Raw genomic sequence first — 17,725 nt, forward strand, 5'->3', positions numbered from 1 at the left:
TAGATTGGAAAATAACAAATCACTACTTAAAGACATACGCGCGCTTTGTTGTTCTTCCTTTCCCCCCTGTGACGCAAGGCAAGTATGCACGTACAACATAATTACCCCGTTTAGTATGGCTCCGGGGTAATACACCCGGTCAAGTAGTTTCGTGGGATATGTACGGATAGTGTTTCCTGTCCCCTGTCCCCTGTCCCCTGTGCAGAGAGAGAGAGAGAGAGAGAGAGAGAGACGTTATGGGTAGGGTAAGTATCCCGAACTTTGACCCTGTACGCGAAAAAAAAAAATACAGTCCGATTTGCAATGCACACGCTCCCTGTCTCCCCGTGCTGCACTGACGATGTACTCAATAATTGTACTCCGGATGGAGTATTGATATTCCTCTTTTCCTCTTGGCTGTGTTATATTGATACAATATTGAAATACAGAGTGTAGACTGCTTCTCGAGACCGAATTAAACGTTACAGTATTTTGTCTCGGACTGGCTGTAACTGCCACTCGGGCACAATTGATCGGCGGTGTTCACGATACCTGCTGGTTTTCTCCAGGATCGGAGGTTATTATGATGAGTATGACGAATTGGATACAGTAGAGCTGTTGCTATTTGCTTCTCTGTTACTATTGTTAGAAGAAATATATGAGACTGCCTGCTAGGCTACGAGATATCTCTCTTTCTTTGTATGCACCTGTCGGCAGATCTGCATAGCCACCGTTAAACTCCCCGATCAGTACCGGATATCAATATCTACCGGTGCCTGGTGAAATCTGGGGGCGCAGTCGAGGCTGCATAATATAGCTCAAACACTGTTTTGGTATAATTTTTGTTGCTATGTTCTAAATCTTACAGATACCGTATACCTGGGGTACTCCTGGGATACTGTACCAGGTCCGGGTATGCCAAGCAAGACAGGGATGGATTCGTGGGGGATGCTGGGGGATCGACATGCTGCCTGGCGTGCAGTGTGTTATTGTCTATACATAGATAACATTCGTCGCGGTGAGTGGATGGACAATGCTGTGATGGCACCAATGTGGGATTAAACTCTATGATCGACGATAGACAGGCAAAAGCCAAGATCCAACAACAGAAGGGGAGCGCACTCATGCTCGAGTTTCACTGCTCTGTTTCACTAGAGTTTCTTGGCTACGCTGTATCAACACTGGGCATTGCCCATTTATGAGAGTGAGAGGTTAGAACGGGATGAATGATCGACTTCGCATCCTTGTCTTCATTGTCTTGGACTGTCAATAGTCCGTTATGAATCGGAGGATCAATGACATGCATCGTCAAATACGACTTGCCCCATAAGGGAAGATTCTCTGATAGTACAGATCACACCTGCGCATGTATCCAAATAGCAAAAAGAGAACAGAAACTAGCGACCAGGAGCCATCAACAAGTCTCAAAAAATCAATGCGCGCAAATCATCCCGGCTATTGCGTTTCATCCCTGTTTCCTCTAAACATTCGATCTTGGCGCCGAGCGTCAAAAAAAGGAAGACTGACACTATTCAAATATAGTCTTGGCATGCTTCTACAATGTTATACGATAGACAACATGATAAAGTCATTGAATGATGTCAAGTCTTTTGCTTATCGCGTCAAACACCATGCGAGGAATTTTCCCCCTCCCTTGATCTGCTGATCGCCCTCATCCTGTACCTGTCCACCGACGCCAAGCCACGCTGTGCATCCCTTCCTCCCGCATTATCGTCTTGGCGAGCATTTGGTCTCTGACCAGCCCCTTTTTTTCTGTCGAGTCGGCGTGAGGTCATGGAGTCGGGCTTTGGTGATCGTGGGGCGGGGTGGAGAGGAGAGGGGAGTTGACAAGCGCAAGGGTCGTTGTCGGTAATGCTTGTTGTGCTTGCGTCTTGGCGGGGGCAGTGTGCATGCTTGTACGGAGTACTCCGTACAAGTACTCCATACGTGGAGTAATGCACATGAGTATGTAGCAATGTGAAATGTAGGGTCGTGTTTCTTATCAGAGGTGTCGTCTGTGAGGGGTGTGGTGCTGTCAGGGGGCGCATTTGGATCTGTTTGACGTCGATACGCCGATACTTGGGCTTACTCTATCACTGAGGTAATTTCTTGGGCCAAGACGGCGACTGACTGTTTTGCTCATATCTGTATGCTATATCTTAGGGATTCGGTGGATATTTACTACCAAGGGATCTTGGCTGTAGAACAATACACAACGGAGAGGTGGAGGATTGGTCCAGCTGACATCGGGCGTCCTTGGATGTAGTTGCTGCTTTGATGGTTACACTGTATCCTATCTGTATCTTGTGGATGGCGTGCTTTTTGACTAATCGGGATGTGGGTATGGGAGTAAATGTGCATGGAATTCAATACAAGTTTGTGAGACTTGATGAAGGTTTGATGTAGTGGATAGAAGTTATACATCCTTTGCATGGTATATAGAATACACACATATATATAATATTGACAATTCTTTAGACTACGCTGAATATTATAGATCAATCACAGTAAATTTGAACATCCAGGTCTAATCACCGAAAGGAAATATATATTAGTAGCATACAATTGCTGTTGAATATTGAAGATATATATCAGATTCGATCCTTCAACCACAAATCTCATGCTGCTCTAAATTTTCAAATTTTTAATTACAATTACAATTGCTATTCCGAAATATATAATATCCAAAAGTGCGATATAAGTTATGGCTACAACCAGGCTCAGAATCATCAACGCCTACGCTGCTTGACTGTATGAGTTTCAGTATTACTATTACCATTATCGCGTTTACTACCATACGTCTAGAAACAGTCATTCGCATCCATCCCGCATTGTTCCGATCGCAAGAAAATGCAGCAAGGAGATAGAGTGATGTCAGGAATCGGAATCCGATCAACGAAACCAGTCATGCCGAGCCGATGACGAGATAACCCCTTGATGAGATCCGTTGCTCGAGCAACCCATGCCATGCGGTTTCGCATCAAGACCCTGCATCCACGTGGGGAACAAGACTGTAAGGAACAGCTTCAGAAAGTATCAATGTCTCGGATGAAACCAATACGACAGGTATCAAAATGTGATTCTTGATCCGACAGTGCAGGGCACCAATGACCCGGGTATGTGTTTCTCAATCGCAAACTTGGCCCGCCAGCCCGAACAGTGACCCGGCATGAGCACGGCGGGATCGAGCCGTTTGAGATCGGCGACGGTGTTTTGGATTTGGTCCGCGTCGCTTGTGGCGAGATGAAACCCACCGACGACGGCATGGACGGGTACCGACCCACCGGTGAGTTCGACGGCGTGTTTGGTGGTGTTGACTACGCCAGCGTGACTACATCCAGTGAAGACAACAAGACCCTTTCCTAAAGAACATGTTAGCTCAATAAGGCTGTGAGCGGGTTTTAGGGAGCATATACCCTTGAGATTGCAGATGAGGGAACGCTCATCGAGGATGACTTCGTCAGAGAACCAGTCATTCTCATCAGGGTCATATCGCACTGAATTCTTCAGACCTGTCTCGTACGGTGTCACCCGTGGAATCTCCCCAGAGACAAGAAAGAAGTCATCAAGTACGGTGTGTGGCTCGCTTCGCTTGTCGACCACCGCACCCGCGCTTCTAATCTCCTCGAAGGTAGGATCAGCCTCGAGGGAGATGATATGCTCCGGGAGAGCAATGCCTCGGTAGGCGGGTCGATCTGGGTGCAAGTCCGCGACGAGGTCCTCGGCGTGGCTCTCCGCTTGTTTGGCATCTTTTATCATGCGGATTGCTTGTAGAAGCCCACCTACGTGAATGTCAGAACCGTTGAAGAGAATACGCGTCAATACGTCCATCTTTGCTCAGAATAACGAACCGGAGTGGTCTCGATGCCAATGTGATAGATGAATCACTTCCACGGAGGAGAGATTTGGTCGCAGCCGCTTCACGTTTCTCTCCCATGCCTCCTCTTCAGGACCAGCATCGAAGAGAATAGTGTGCTTCTTGTCACCTTTAGTGGCAGTCTATATGATAGGCTTAATACAAAACCATATCCAAGGGCCCAATGGCAGAGCATCGCCTTACCACCAGAATTGACAAGCCATGTGCAGCGCAGCAGACATCTTCCAGCCTCAATTCCTTGCAGGCTTCCCCACGATCTGTCAATGTATGCTTTGAGTTCATGGCAATTGATCCCAGATTCCCTGAGATTTGGACAGTACCCAGGGCTGGGGGTGAGAGCGGATCTAGCTCATTGTCGATGATAACAATGGCTTCGAGAGAGTCTACCTCTTCTATGTTTATGGGCATTTCCATAGAGTCATCACTAGATTGGTAATTAGAGGCTTTCGCGACTTGGGAAGGGGATATAGGAAATACCTGAAAGGATCATGGCGACTATCCAAATTCATTGCAGACGCCATGTTGTATACAAAGTACAACGTACAAACAATGAAGTTGAAGTTCCGAGTTCTCCACAAATGCGGGGGAATCACATTCACCTCTCCCCCTGAAACTACAAAACTACAAAACCTCAAAACTGCAATTAGAAGACTTCAATCGATCTCGGTCTTCTCGTCCTCATCCTCCCGTCTTCTCGCATGATGCGGTTTTCCCTCGATCGCCTCTTCCTCGTCCTTATCTTGTTATTCTCCCCCGTCACAGCACTCGGTACATCATGCTTCAAAGTCGTCTCCGCACTGGTTAGCCGACCGGCCTACCTCTTCGATAAATTCCAGAGTGAAATCTGTGATGTTGGATGCCAGCCGACCGTCCCGCATTGGGATCTATGGACGCGCAATAACACCTTTGTCCCCGCCGTTCGCAGTCTGGTGCAGCGCATGAATGTACCCCACAAAGAGGAGGCTCTGTTGAAAATGGGCGACGATGTTGCGCTCAACATCAAGGAAAGCTGTGGACCGATGCTGGGTGGTGGAGTACATATCTGCTCGGATTCGGAGACTCTGGCTGGGTTTGGGAACTGCTTCAAGCGCAATTTCCTCAAGGCTTCGATCAAACATCTTCCTGCTTTGATCCCAATGGCCTCAGAGGAATCGTGTAAGGAGCAACTAAGGTTCTTGGAGAGTGATGAACTGTGGGATATTACGATTCCTCAGAATATGAGGGATTATGCGAAAGCGTGTGACAGTTTGGGTCCTAATGACCATGATGAATTATGAATTATGTCTGGATTTAACTGTAAATAGTGTTAAACTTGTAATTAATACCACTTATATATACCGATTCCACTTCATATTTTCCCATATCACGGAAATTAGATGCGAGTATGGAGTTTAGTGTCGGAAATAAGGACATCGCTGAATTCCGTCTCCGTCTCCGCGCGGAGCTACCACGGATGACGACAAGCCCCGGGGCTATCTCCAGGGCTTACTTGATACTCAACACTCATCACTCATCACTCAACACACAACACACAACACACAACACACAACACACAACACACAACATTTCTACTTCTCACTAATCTACCTTGCACCTCAGATCAGACTCTATTTGATTGCCAACACCACCATGCAGTGATTAGGCATTCGCCTTTCCACAACTTCACATGGCGCACGCGACCTTCCTCCGCTCTCTGCGGCCCACCATCCGTCCCTCAATCTGGCGCCCGCACCGATATGCCCATTCAAGCCAATTCCAACCCTTTGTACCACCGTCACCAAGTTCCCTAGGGAAACCCACAGAAGCAAAGACCTATAAACGAACCATCAAATGGTTACGCCGAATCATCTACGTCTCACTGGCAACAGGCGTCGTCTACGGCATTGACAACCAGTTCTACGCCTCATCGCTGACCCGAACAGCCCGGACCTTTTCTCTCGGTCTCTTCGTCGCCCTCGACTACAAAATCAACTTTCGCCCAAACCCGCCACTGGCCAGCTCTATTGCTGCTGTGCACGCCCGAAATGCAGAACGCTTGTCGGATCTGTTGAGGCATAATGGCGGTCTCTACTTGAAGATGGGACAGGCGATTGCGATGCAATCTGCCATCCTGCCCCCTGAGTTCCAGCATATGTTCGCCCGCATGTTCGATGATGCGCCTCAGAATGACTGGAAGGACATCGAGAAGGTCATCCGTGAGGATTTTGGGAAGTCGCCTGAGGAGGTATTCGGTATCTCATTTACGGGTGCCCCCGACAAAGGTGTAATGGAGCGTAAAGCACGAGCCAGCGCCAGTGTTGCCCAGGTTCACTGGGCTCGTCTACAGGATGGCAGGGAGGTCGCCATCAAAATCCAAAAACGGGAGATCGTGCAGCAATTAGCATGGGATCTTTGGGCTTTCAAGTGAGTTTGTCCAAGTTCGAGCCGCGAGAGGACGTTATGCTGACATTGAAACCACTAGAGTCGTGACCTTTATCTACAGCAAATTGTTCGACATCCCCTTCTACAGTCTCGTTCCCTACATCAGTGAAAGACTATCGCTCGAAACAGACTTCGTAAATGAAGCAGATAACTCGGAAAATATGGCTAAGCTAGTGGCCGGTGAACCTCGTCTGCGCGATCGCGTGTACATTCCTCGTGTATACCGCGAACTGAGCTCGAAGCGCGTCATGACCGCTGAATGGGTAGAAGGCGTACGGCTCTGGGACAAAGACGCCATCACGCGGCCCTGGCGCGGCGGCTGGCGCCAGGGAAGTCCAGGCTGTCACGGCACACCCCTTGACCAACCGGAGACGAATTCTGCGGGGCGAAACCTGCGCGCGTCAAGGACCAAGCCAGAGCGCGACTACTGGCGAGGCCGCAATAACCGCGGCGGACTGGGACTATCTCTCAAGGACGTGATGACGACTATGGTAGACCTGTTCTCTGCTCAAATGTTCTTGTGGGGATACGTCCACTGCGATCCGCACCCGGGTAATATTTTCATCCGCCGCAAGCCGTCCGGAGAGCCAGAGCTGGTTCTGATCGACCACGGCCTGTACATCCACATGGAACCAGGATTCCGACATCAATACGCGCGCTTCTGGAAAGCCCTTCTCACCTTCGACAATCGCACGCTGAGCGAGATTGTCAAGGGCTGGGGCGTGAACAACCCAGATTTCTTCGCGTCCGCAACATTAATGCGTCCCTACACTGGCGGGGACAGGTCTACGCACCGCGGTCTCCAGGGCCTGAGCAAGTCACAGCGTGCAGAGCGACACTACGAGATGCAGCAGGCCATGCGCAAGGCGATCCGCGAGATGCTGGGTGATGAAACCAAGTGGCCGCAGGAGTTGATCTTCATCGGTCGCAATCTGCGCATCGTGCAAGGGAATAATCAGTTCCTGGGCTCGCCAGTAAACCGCGTTAAAATTACTGGTATCTGGGCTTCGCGTGCTCTTATTGAGTCACCGGATCTGCCGCTGGCCGAGAAGATCCGGAACATCGGTCGTCATTTTATCTTCCGCATGGTGCTGTTTAGTACTGATATCTTCTTCTATTTCACCAAGGTGCGACAGTTCTTGCATCTGGGTGGTGGTATGGAGGATGATATCGAGGCTCAGATGCAGAATATGGCGAAGGATATGGGGGTTGAGCTCAACCACAGCGTCTTCGAGGGATAGACTCCCTCTGGTTTTTTAGAATAATGTGGATGGAAGATTTGATGTAGAGTATGTGCATATCGTCTGCGTCTATCTAGAAAAATCTCCAAAATAATGATACTCTCCTTATGATTGACACTCCTCACTGTTGGCTGATATATATATCCTCCTACTCTTTTTTACCCTCTGCATCAAAATCAACATAAATCCCCTCACCACCGCCAGCGTCAACCCCAGACCCTATCAAATCCCCCAACTTCCCAAGCCTAGCAAGATACGCAGCCCCCGTATCTGCCCAAATCTGATACTCACAAACTGCCAACCTCCCCTCCCTGGATCCACTCTCGTCGAAAGCAAGCTTAATCCGATAAACGAACGTCTCATCCCACGCCTGCCGCGTCTCTTTCCAGACGAACGTGGCGGACCCGCGAAACGAAACAGCCATACAGCTCGCATCAACCACCCAGTTCTCTTCGGGCTCGAAGACCATGTTCTTGATAGAAAGTAGGGAGGAGATAAGTTCGAAGTATGTTGCTATTCCGTCTTGGCCGGTGAATGGTCGGCCAAGGAAGGGGGCTAGTTGGGGGAGACCATGTTCGTGGACTAGGGGGTTTGGGGAAGTTGTGAAGGTTGAGAGGATGTTGTCGGGGTTTGGGGATGGGTTTGTTAAAGCTTGTAGTAAAGCATGGATTGGTTTTATAAGGTCTGCGCGGGTGGCCATGATAGGGATATTTGTTTTGGAGGTGTAGATGTGGGATATATATAGATGCGGGTTTGATATCCTTCAGGTGATGGAGGTGAATATTGACATCAACATGACGTTGATATATATTTGTTGATATACCAATATGCTACTGTTTATTTATGTAGTATCAAAAACAACCATCTATACTTGGGTAATCTATACTTGTTTAAGAGTCGGGATCAATCATTGGGATATCTGAATTTTGGTAGATAGTTCACGACTGTTTTCCATCCATTTGCCCAGACGAGCTTCGCCCCCGAAAGGGAAACAGATGTAAAGGAAAACATAAATCAAAGGCCCACAGTAGAACTCCAGCGTTGGCTTTCATAGCCTTCGCTTGATGGGAAGGATGAAAACAGGAGAAAGAGAAAAGGAAAAAAAGAGAAAGAAAGAAACACCGAGTCCCCAAAGAATAATACATTTCCGCTCCAGCTCTCAAACGTTCCCCAAGCTCACTGTCGCCAGGACTTGCCGCAGTTCAGACACGTACAGAACAGAGTCATCGGTTCATCAGCTGCACGAGTCTGGGCCTCGGTGTAGGTAACCTTGCGCTGACCACACTTTCCGCACTGCAAGCTCTTACTGATACTGCGTTCCTGCTGGGCAACCATAGCCTTGTCCATATTCTCCTTCTGAATCTTGGCATCCGCCTCACGCTGCTCAACGGAGCGCAGCTCATCGTGCGTCATGCGCACAAATTGGTCAGCGGTAATTTCTCCCTCGACAACGCGCACCCGCAGCTTCGGGTTCGACTTGTTCTTCAGGTTCTGGAAAAGACTGCGGATCTTCGTGCGGTATTCCTCCTTCGTCTCCGGTCCAAGGTACTTGTAGGCGGAGATCTCCACTGCAATGGCGCGCGATAGAACAGTCTTTGGAGACTCGGTTGATCCAACACACAATCCATCGTACATCAGCCCCGTGCAGCTGTCACGCACTCGGTTTCCGGTATGATTGATCTCCGCCCCATCTGCCTTCCAGGTTCGCTTATCCGGAGGCACGGATAGCTTTGACGCCTTGTCTGAGGGTGTAGCAGCGGCTGGGGTGGACGCTCCTGTACCGTTTTGCGCTGGTCGTGGAGATCCGCTCGAGCCACGACTGGCTGCTGTACCACCGCCCTGTTTCTGCTTGTTCACCTCAGTCCGCCACTTGGAGACGATCTCACTGGAGAGCCGTGCGACTTCGGGAGACTTGCTTTGCTTGAACTTGTTGACGATGATTCCGATGCGCGTCTGTCGGAGGAGGTCTTCGGTTGCCCGGACGCCAGTTTGGATGTCCTTCAGGAGCCCCAGGATCACAGCTGGAGACTCGTTCGATGTCGCGGCTTTGCCCAGGGCCTTGGCCTTAGCTTCGATCTCTTTGGCGTCCATCGCCATGTTGTGCGGGGTAGAGGGATAGCGCGATCAGAGTGAGTAGCGAGGTCAATGGAGGACCGGGTGAGAAAGTTCTAGGAGACCTATAAGCCACAACTGTTAGCATGTTATCTCAAAAGCTTAGAGGCAGGGTCTTTATAAGCCCCGGATGCCGGCGCATTCTGCAGAACCACGCCATGCAAATTTGTCCCTCTGGGATCACAGAACATGGAGCACATATGCTTTCAGCAAAGGTCACACGAAACATCGTCCTCAAAATACCCCGCCATAGAGACTCATGCGGCGGAAGGTGGTACGCTGTCAATTTGCACGTGTCCACCTTCTCCCTCATTTGCTCTCGGAAACTTGACCAAAACAAACAAAAAAGCTTGGAAACAATGACATGAGAGCTGCTATACAAATTGCGCCTTAAAAAACAATGCGGAATTGCGCAGAAGTAAGATGTAGTGAGGGGTGTTTTGCGCGGGCACTCACCTAGAGATAATTCACGGTCGCGTCAACGGTATAGTGTTGCGAGATGGGACCGGTAAAGAAGACAAAGAGCGGAAAGGCGACGGCAATGGAAGCGCCAGTAGTGACATGTATGGTAGATGGGGTAATGTCAAAGCCGACGAGGTAAAGGGAATTTGATGAGCTGCGAAGTCCGAGGTTTGCGCCAAGCCTTGAATTCCATTTTCGGAAATTATTTTCCCTTCAATTTATGCAATTTTGTATATACAACTACTTGCCGCATTTTTCGCAAATTTATCATTATGTGAATGGTCCTGCTTGTCCAGATATGTATTCCATCTATAGGGTTGTGTAGTCCTCTGCAAGAAAACATGAAGAGTTCATGGCTATGCAAACAGAAAGTGGATCAAAGCAAGAGGAAATTATGTGCAGCTAGGGTTTCATCATTGTAGATTGGGGTATAACAAATGGGGGTCTTTTTTGAAGGTAAAGCGTAAGCGTCGTCAGTCAGATCCTCATACCCGAAGCTTGTGAGTGGCTGTGGACATAGAAAGGGATCATGGATAGCCAGGACACCAATAAGCCAACGGCGCGGGTCGCAGCCATTGGTGATATCAACGTGGCGTTGGATCCATGATCCGTCCGTGATGGAAGGCAGGTACTGATGGGAGTGACAATTGTCCAACAGCTCCAGAGGTTTAGATAGCCGTCTTGCCCAGAACATCGGCCAGGTCATCGACGTCCTGGTCCTCTCTCTGAGCAACCTTCTCTTCCTCAGCAAGCTCGGCATCCTTGAGGTCCTTCTCAGCCTTGGCCTCTTCCTCCTCTTCCTCGTCTTCTTCTTCATCCTCTTCTTCCGAATCTTCCTCCTCGAGTTCATCCAACTCATCAACACCCCAGCTATCCTCGGGGTCCTCGTCGGTGCCATGCTCCTCCTGTCGAGCCTCCAAGAGCTCACGCAGTTCAACGATGTTAGGGTCATCCTCGGAGAAGATGTTTCCGTTGAGCTCGATGCGACGGAGGCTGGGAAGCGCGGTCTTGGCTGCGTGGGTGAAGCCCTTGACGGCTTCCGCCTTCATCTCGTTGTACTGCAGACGCAGAGTCTGGAGCTTCTGGTTCTTGTTCGCGGCCAAAGCCTGGGCAACCTTCACACCACCACGGGCAGAGAGCAGACAGTCGCCGACACCAAGCTCGCGCAGAGAGGGCCAGCCAGACAAGGCGTTTGACAGAGCAGTGGAGCCCACATTGGTGAAAGTGTTGTCCTGCAGATCGAGAACCTCCAGGGAATGCGCGTGGTAGAGACCCTGGGTCAAGAGGTGAGAGATACCCTCCGATCGGATACCGTTCTGTGTCATCTTAACTGACTTCAGGCCGGCAGCGTGGGCCTTGTAGGCCCGAGCCCATGCCTCCATACTGCCGTTCTCCAAGCGGTTACGTCCGCAGACAACACTCTCCAGCAGCGCAACCTCCTCGCCACAGTTGCGAGCCTCCTCCTTGCGCTCAGCCAGCTTTGATAGCGCATCGGCGACCTGAGATCCGGCGGCAGGGCCGAGTCCATTGTTGTTCAGAATGAGGTGACGGAGGGGCACGTGGCGCGAGAGGAATTCGATAAGCGGGGCCTGAGTTCTGAGACCAAAAGCATTGTCGTTAAGGTTAACGGTGTGGACGGTCGAGATCTTGAGAATGGCGTTCAGGAGAGAGTTCAAAGCAGTGGGGATTTCAGTCAGGAGACGACCGGTGAAGATGTCATCGAGGTAGGCGGCTTCGAGGCACTTTTGAGTCTGCAAGACCTCGGCAAGGCGCTTGGAGGCCTCAATGCCCAGGGTGTTTCCACCGAGACGGATTTCAGTGTAGTCGGTGTTGTCAATCAAGGGCTGAATGTGCGCATTCATGTCCTCGGCGCTGTCGAGCTTGAGGACCTTGCCCTCGAGGGAGAAGACTTTGGGAGGGGCCATGGCGGGGTAGTTGTTGAAGTGGGATATTGAGATAAGAAAAAGAAATAAAATAGGATAAGCGTGAGGTCAATGGCAGACAATATCCCAACAATGAGGAGACCCAAATAGACCCAAGGATAGAAAGAAAGAAAACCGGAACAGTCTGTAGTGTAGCAGAAAAGGAGACGACCCCGAAGAGGCAAGTTTGTTGATAACAAAAAAAATAATAACTACGGCGCAGCATAGAGACCAGTTACGCCGCACGCGCCATTAATAATGTCCGATGGTGTCAGCCATGGAGGTCACCTGTAAGGACTTGTTCGCAACCCTTGTACTTAACACTCCCTTTCTGTCTTTCGTTTACCTCAAATATTCATCAAGCACATCTGCATATCCATCACAATGTCCTGGCTCTTCGGTTCCTCAAATGGTAAGCACCAATGTCTATTTCCATCTACCTAACCTGAATACTTGCGCAATGCGCCGGTCCTATATGTCGGAGAAAGACCTCGACCCTTGCTTACACATTGCTTCACAGAGAAAAGCGTCGCTGCCCCCGAGCAAGCGCCCGCTCAGCCTGCCCAGTCCGAGAAGCCCAAGGTACGACCCGATACTACCGGACCAACAAGCGCAAGCGATTAATAATGCTTTCATTCTAGCCCTGCTGCGTCTGCAAACCCGAGAAGACCGCTCGTGATGACTGCATGCTTTTCTCCAAGTCCGACAACCCCGAGCAGGAGTGCAAATCCACCATTGAGCAGTACAAGACTTGCATGGCCGGATTTGGTTTCAAGGTCTAGACTTGATCTCTGACCGAATGGCCTCGGTTGTACTATCACTATACAACATTGTACAATATAGCATTCATTGGCGGGAGTTTCTTGTTTTCTCTGGATATCGTCTGTTTTTAGGGCATGTTTGCTCGTGTTGTGACATATTGGAATCTAGAGTTTGGGCTCCAGATGAAATAAGTTTCCCAATACAACGTCTCACCTCTCATAAAGAACGAATTTCAAATCGAATCAATCATATTAATAAAGTAATCTAGCAGCTATACTGCCTCATTTTGGATAATCACATAATATGGGGTATCACTGAAACTCATACAGCCATCCACCTAGGCAAACAATCACTGCTTCTTTTTCTGGCTTTCCTCCTCGGTTGCCTGCCGACTGATCTGGCGACATTGGGTATATAGTTTCCACATACACCACAGATAGGCAATCCCGAACCCACCTGCTCCGATCAGGGCATTCAAGACTACCCAAAGATCTGGTTTTCCGGGCGGCGGAGGCACGTATGCCTCAAGGATATGCCAGGCAATCATGGCCAAATAGAAACCAGAGTGTAGGAGAGTTGTGAGAGTACCGGGCTCGAAGTGAGCATTGGAGTCTTCAGGGGATGCCCGATTTCGGTAGGTCTCGAAAGAGGTAGGAGGCAAGCCGAGGAGATACGCCCAAAGCAAAGTCATAACTATGTAAGGAACGCGGAGCTCGTCGCGCTTAAGGAGGGGGTACATGGTCCACGAGCCAAGCACATTGGCCCAGCCCACCCAGGCGCGTGTTTCTTTGCTCAGTCCACCGTTACCAGCAAGTAGTAGGGTCATTGGTAGCAGAGGCAGCAACACACTCTTTTCATGGACCTGGAAAGAGAACAAGAAGAATCCCCAGGAGACGGTAGAGAGGGCCGGAAGGAGAAGCGAGGCCCGGGGGTGGCGGAAGATGATAGCACAGGGAACAACGATTGACGCCAATGTGGCACCAAGCGATGCTCGCTGCAACAACGTAGCATCAAAGCGGGTAAGTTTGTAGAAAGTGTGAATGGCGCACCAAGCGTTGGCAACTTTGTCCTCGAAGAGCCCACGCGCAAAGGGGAACACCCGATGAATGATCTGCGTGAGTTGGAATAATAGGCCATATGTAACGGAGTTCTTGTCCATCTGGATAGGAAGTGCCTGCAACAGAGGTGGCACTGGAGAAGATGCAAATGCCTTTCGAGCTTCGGCATTGGAGCCACCAACTATAAGAGGGGCCAACAGCAAAGCAAAAGTAGCTAATGTGATGAGGGCTATGCTCACAAGGCGGGGGATGTTAATTCGAGGGAATGTGCAGACACCGAGAAGATAGGCGAACATGACTGGTGCATAGTACAGCGCCATCTGTTTGAATCCCAGTGCACCAACGAAGAAAATGCAAGCCCAGAGCATACGTCCCGCCAAGATGGCATCCAAGCTCGCAACTACCAATCCCAACATGACTGTGTTATACTGGAAATGGCCATGGTCAATGAGGATGTTCGCTGGTTGAAGGAGGATTGCCACGAGCGCAATTGAGGCGGACCATGCATGAACATCCTGCATCCGAGTGTAGCGGCGGAGGAAATTGACCACGGCCGGGATGAAGACGAAGTATTCAGATACAACAACGGTGGCGCGCATATATACCTTCAAACGGGGGTCTTCAACACCTCGGGAGGCATCCAAGGCGAACCAGGTTGGATCAAAGGCGGAGCCACTAGACAGGCCGATAGGTTAGCCGGAGGTCATGATAATTCCACAATGAATGGGATATAGGGATATATACATCTTTCCGAGTAGCCAGCTGTGATATGCAGTCAATGGTGGATAATCGAGACCCCAATATTGCAGATCGTATGTGTACCACTTCGCCAAAGGCAGATGTGTGGTAATTTCCATCCAATGTCTCTGTGCCTCAAAATCACCGTGCATCGGGGGAACCTGGAAGCCTAAATGGGGTCAATTATTGGATACACCTGGAAAGAGAGACAACGTCGCATACCAGAGTAACCCCATAAACTCACAGCCCATCGGAACAGGCCAACGGCCATAAGGACAAGTGGTAGGATCAGCCATTGAGACACACCGGCCCGAGCAGCCCACAGAAATGAGACCAGTGGAAATGCTGGAGATTGCTTCCCCTCGCCTAGATCCAAGATCAGATTATTGTTGGAGCCGGGAGAGATCGCAACCTTTCTCTTCTTGCGGGGGCGGTGCGAGGAGGGTGTCGGAGGGGCCATCACGATAAAGGCCAAAAGGGGAACTTATATTCCCATTGACCGAGTTAAAGAAAAGTTGGAATAGTGTCTGAAAGAGTAGAAGTGATAGTACTCCGTAGAAGAATTGACGTAGTACAACGTAGACAAAAGCAGAAGACACCGCCAATTGACACGCGATTGTGAGTCGTCAACAACCACTGGGCAGGTACCCACATCGTTTTGAGACTAAGTGCCTGGTCTAACTCTCTTTGGAAGGCGGAGTAGTTCTGCCAGCCTCTGAATTTTTTTTCAGAAAATTTTCCTTATCAGAGCTGCTGGTCCCCCAGCTCTTCACTTTTTTTTCTTCTTCTTCCCATCCTCTCTACTTCCTTTCCTCATTCCCCTTTCAAAAAAGCAGTCTGTTTCAGGTTGCTTTCTTTATCTCATCTCTTGAATACTCAAGAGATCTTTATACACACTAACTAACGCAGTCGCGTGGGTTTTATCTCGTAAGTTCGTTCGGATACTCTGAGGGCTTCTTATCACTCTGAGGGCTGTGGGCTTGATATACATCTATTCTGTGGGCTCTGTGGGACATTTTCCTCGTGGGTTACATATTCTAGACAGTATTGGCTGTCGGTTGCTTGTGGGCTTGAAAACTTGTCCGTCCGTGGGTAGTGGGTTAACGTCCAGCTGTGATTTAGTTCACTTCTGGCAGTTCTTCTGAGGGCTGTTGTTCCATTTTACACATCCAAAACACGGGTGCTTTGAGGGATCGTGGGCTTTGCCGCACATACTACAAGAATTTCACTTGTCACTACAGTATGTGCCACCCTACCCAAGCTACAAGCCTGCCTCCAAGCCCTCTCTACCAATGAGTCCCCTCAAATTTTGTCAAAGACCAAAGGCTAACATTTCATCTCGCCTCCAGTTCAAAATGTCCAAGACATCTACCAAGAGTGCCGATAAGGCCAGCAAGGCCAGCAAGGCCTTGAACAAGGTCAAGGATGCCGGTGTCACCAAGGCTTCCCAGTCCCCCGCCGCCAAGAGCAAGGCCGTTGCCAGCAAGGTCGCCGCTAAGGAGAAGGCCTCCAAGAAGAACAAGAAGAAGGAGCCTACTCCCAGCTCCTCCGAGTCTGAGTCCGAATCTGATGAGGACATGAAGGATGCTTCCTCCAGCTCCGAGTCCGAGTCCGAGTCTGAGGAGGAGAAGCCCGCCCCCAAGAAGGCCGAGAAGAAGGCCGCTGCCAAGGCTGAGTCCTCCGACTCTTCCGACTCTTCCGACTCTGAGTCTGACTCTTCTGAGTCCGAGGAGGAGAAGCCCGCTCCCAAGAAGGCCGAGAAGAAGGTCGCTGCCAAGGCTGAGTCCTCCGACTCCGAGTCCTCTGACTCTGACTCTTCCGAGTCTGAGGATGAGAAGCCCGCCACCAAGAAGACCGAGAAGAAGGCCGAGTCTTCCGACTCTTCCGACTCTGAGTCCTCTGAGTCCGAGTCCGAGGCCAAGAAGGCTTCTTCCGACTCCGAGTCTGGTTCCGACTCTGACAGCTCTGACTCTGACTCTTCTGACTCCGAGGAGACCCCTGTCTCCAAGAAGCGCAAGGCTGATGAGGAGCCTGCTGCCACTGCCAAGAAGTCCAAGACCGAGGAGGTCCCCGAGGGTGCTGTCGCCAACCTGTTCATTGGTAACCTGTCCTGGAACGTTGATGAGGAGTGGCTCCAGCGTGAGTTCTCCGAGTTCGGTGAGCTCGCCGGTGTCCGCATTGTCACCGACCGCGAGTCTGGCCGCTCCCGTGGTTTCGGCTACGTTGAGTACAACAGCGCCGCCGATGCCGCTAAGGCCATGGAGGCCAAGAAGGGTACCGATCTTGATGGCCGCACCATCAACCTTGACTACGCCGCTCCCCGTCAGGCCAACCCCCCTGCCGACCGCTCCCAGGATCGTGCTCGCTCCTACGGTGACCAGACCAGCCCCGAGAGTGACACTCTCTTCGTTGGCAACCTTCCCTTCAGCGCCACTGAGGATGCTCTCCACGAGGTCTTCGGCGCTCAGGGCTCCGTTCTCGGAATCCGTCTCCCCACTGAGCAGGAGACTGGCCGCCCCAAGGGCTTCGGTTACGTTCAGTTCTCTTCCATCGATGAGGCCAAGGCTGCCCACAGTGCTCTCAACGGACACGAGCTCGAGGGCCGTGCTATCCGTCTTGACTTCTCTACCCCCCGCCCTGCCGGTGGTGACCGTGGTGGCTTCGGCGGCCGTGGTGGTGGTCGTGGTGGTGGCCGTGGTGGCTTCGGTGGTCGCGGCGGCGGCGGTGGTTTCGGTGGACGCGGTGGTGGCCGTGGTGGTGGCCGTGGTGGCTTCGGCGACCGTGGCGGCCGTGGTGGTGCCCTCAACAAGGGTAAGGGCGCCATCCCCGAGTACAAGGGTACCAAGGTCACCTTCTAAGCTTGAGGTTCTTTCCTGCATACGTTTGATTTCCGCAACATATTGGTGTCCATGGGTCTCAGGTTTTCTTTGAGAGAAAAAAGTTCGTGTTTAATTACGTGTAATATGATCTTAGCTAGCTCAGGTATCTCTAATTTGATACATTTCAATTTTTAATTTTGGTCAACTTAATCTGCTTCTTTCATCTTTGTTTGTGTAGCCGTCGGTGAGTATATTGCCGCTGGATGCCGCCTTCCCCGCAATATTCTTTGTTTTGCCTACTAAGCACATTTAGATCATTGATCTATGCTTCTTT

At 50.5% G+C, this 17,725-nt stretch overlaps 9 protein-coding genes across 9 annotated transcripts; 4 read left to right on the forward strand and 5 right to left on the reverse strand.

The window, feature by feature from the left end:
- Positions 1 to 3,048: 3,048 nt before the first annotated feature.
- Positions 3,049 to 4,377, reverse strand: N7487_010364 (MBL fold metallo-hydrolase; the record flags this gene model as incomplete). The annotated part of the gene is made up of 5 exons (XM_056878094.1): positions 3,049 to 3,341; positions 3,396 to 3,761; positions 3,831 to 3,978; positions 4,040 to 4,280; positions 4,334 to 4,377. 5 exons carry the CDS (start codon positions 4,375 to 4,377, stop codon positions 3,049 to 3,051), a joined length of 1,092 nt encoding a protein of 363 aa, XP_056726674.1.
- Positions 4,378 to 4,557: 180 nt separating this feature from the next.
- Positions 4,558 to 5,133, forward strand: N7487_010365 (uncharacterized protein; the record flags this gene model as incomplete). The annotated part of the gene is made up of 1 exon (XM_056878095.1): positions 4,558 to 5,133. The coding sequence occupies one exon, from the start codon at positions 4,558 to 4,560 to the stop codon at positions 5,131 to 5,133; it is 576 nt and encodes a 191-aa protein (XP_056726675.1).
- Positions 5,134 to 5,232: 99 nt separating this feature from the next.
- Positions 5,233 to 7,518, forward strand: N7487_010366 (ABC1 kinase family protein; the record flags this gene model as incomplete). The annotated part of the gene is made up of 3 exons (XM_056878096.1): positions 5,233 to 5,238; positions 5,499 to 6,259; positions 6,318 to 7,518. The coding sequence occupies 3 exons, from the start codon at positions 5,233 to 5,235 to the stop codon at positions 7,516 to 7,518; spliced, it is 1,968 nt and encodes a 655-aa protein (XP_056726676.1).
- Positions 7,519 to 7,666: 148 nt separating this feature from the next.
- On the reverse strand, positions 7,667 to 8,218 carry N7487_010367 (uncharacterized protein; the record flags this gene model as incomplete). The annotated part of the gene is made up of 1 exon (XM_056878097.1): positions 7,667 to 8,218. The coding sequence occupies one exon, from the start codon at positions 8,216 to 8,218 to the stop codon at positions 7,667 to 7,669; it is 552 nt and encodes a 183-aa protein (XP_056726677.1).
- Positions 8,219 to 8,694: 476 nt separating this feature from the next.
- On the reverse strand, positions 8,695 to 9,615 carry N7487_010368 (transcription elongation factor DST1; the record flags this gene model as incomplete). Its single annotated transcript, XM_056878098.1, has 1 exon — positions 8,695 to 9,615. One exon carries the CDS (start codon positions 9,613 to 9,615, stop codon positions 8,695 to 8,697), a length of 921 nt encoding a protein of 306 aa, XP_056726678.1.
- Positions 9,616 to 10,760: 1,145 nt separating this feature from the next.
- On the reverse strand, positions 10,761 to 12,017 carry N7487_010369 (GTPase-activating protein RNA1; the record flags this gene model as incomplete). The annotated part of the gene is made up of 1 exon (XM_056878099.1): positions 10,761 to 12,017. The coding sequence occupies one exon, from the start codon at positions 12,015 to 12,017 to the stop codon at positions 10,761 to 10,763; it is 1,257 nt and encodes a 418-aa protein (XP_056726679.1).
- A 381-nt stretch (positions 12,018 to 12,398) lies between these two features.
- On the forward strand, positions 12,399 to 12,796 carry N7487_010370 (copper metallochaperone COX17; the record flags this gene model as incomplete). Its single annotated transcript, XM_056878100.1, has 3 exons — positions 12,399 to 12,426; positions 12,535 to 12,596; positions 12,656 to 12,796. 3 exons carry the CDS (start codon positions 12,399 to 12,401, stop codon positions 12,794 to 12,796), a joined length of 231 nt encoding a protein of 76 aa, XP_056726680.1.
- A 329-nt stretch (positions 12,797 to 13,125) lies between these two features.
- Positions 13,126 to 15,032, reverse strand: N7487_010371 (dolichyl-P-Glc:Man(9)GlcNAc(2)-PP-dolichol alpha-1,3-glucosyltransferase ALG6; the record flags this gene model as incomplete). Its single annotated transcript, XM_056878101.1, has 3 exons — positions 13,126 to 14,509; positions 14,579 to 14,741; positions 14,795 to 15,032. The coding sequence occupies 3 exons, from the start codon at positions 15,030 to 15,032 to the stop codon at positions 13,126 to 13,128; spliced, it is 1,785 nt and encodes a 594-aa protein (XP_056726681.1).
- An 895-nt stretch (positions 15,033 to 15,927) lies between these two features.
- N7487_010372 (putative nucleolin protein Nsr1) lies at positions 15,928 to 17,430 on the forward strand (the record flags this gene model as incomplete). Its single annotated transcript, XM_056878102.1, has 1 exon — positions 15,928 to 17,430. The coding sequence occupies one exon, from the start codon at positions 15,928 to 15,930 to the stop codon at positions 17,428 to 17,430; it is 1,503 nt and encodes a 500-aa protein (XP_056726682.1).
- Positions 17,431 to 17,725: the final 295 nt, after the last annotated feature.

The sequence above is a fragment of the Penicillium crustosum genome (genome assembly GCF_028827405.1).
Source record: "Penicillium crustosum strain IBT 35664 chromosome Unknown utg000004l_segment0_segment0, whole genome shotgun sequence".
NCBI classification, from domain to species: Eukaryota; Fungi; Ascomycota; class Eurotiomycetes; order Eurotiales; family Aspergillaceae; genus Penicillium; species Penicillium crustosum.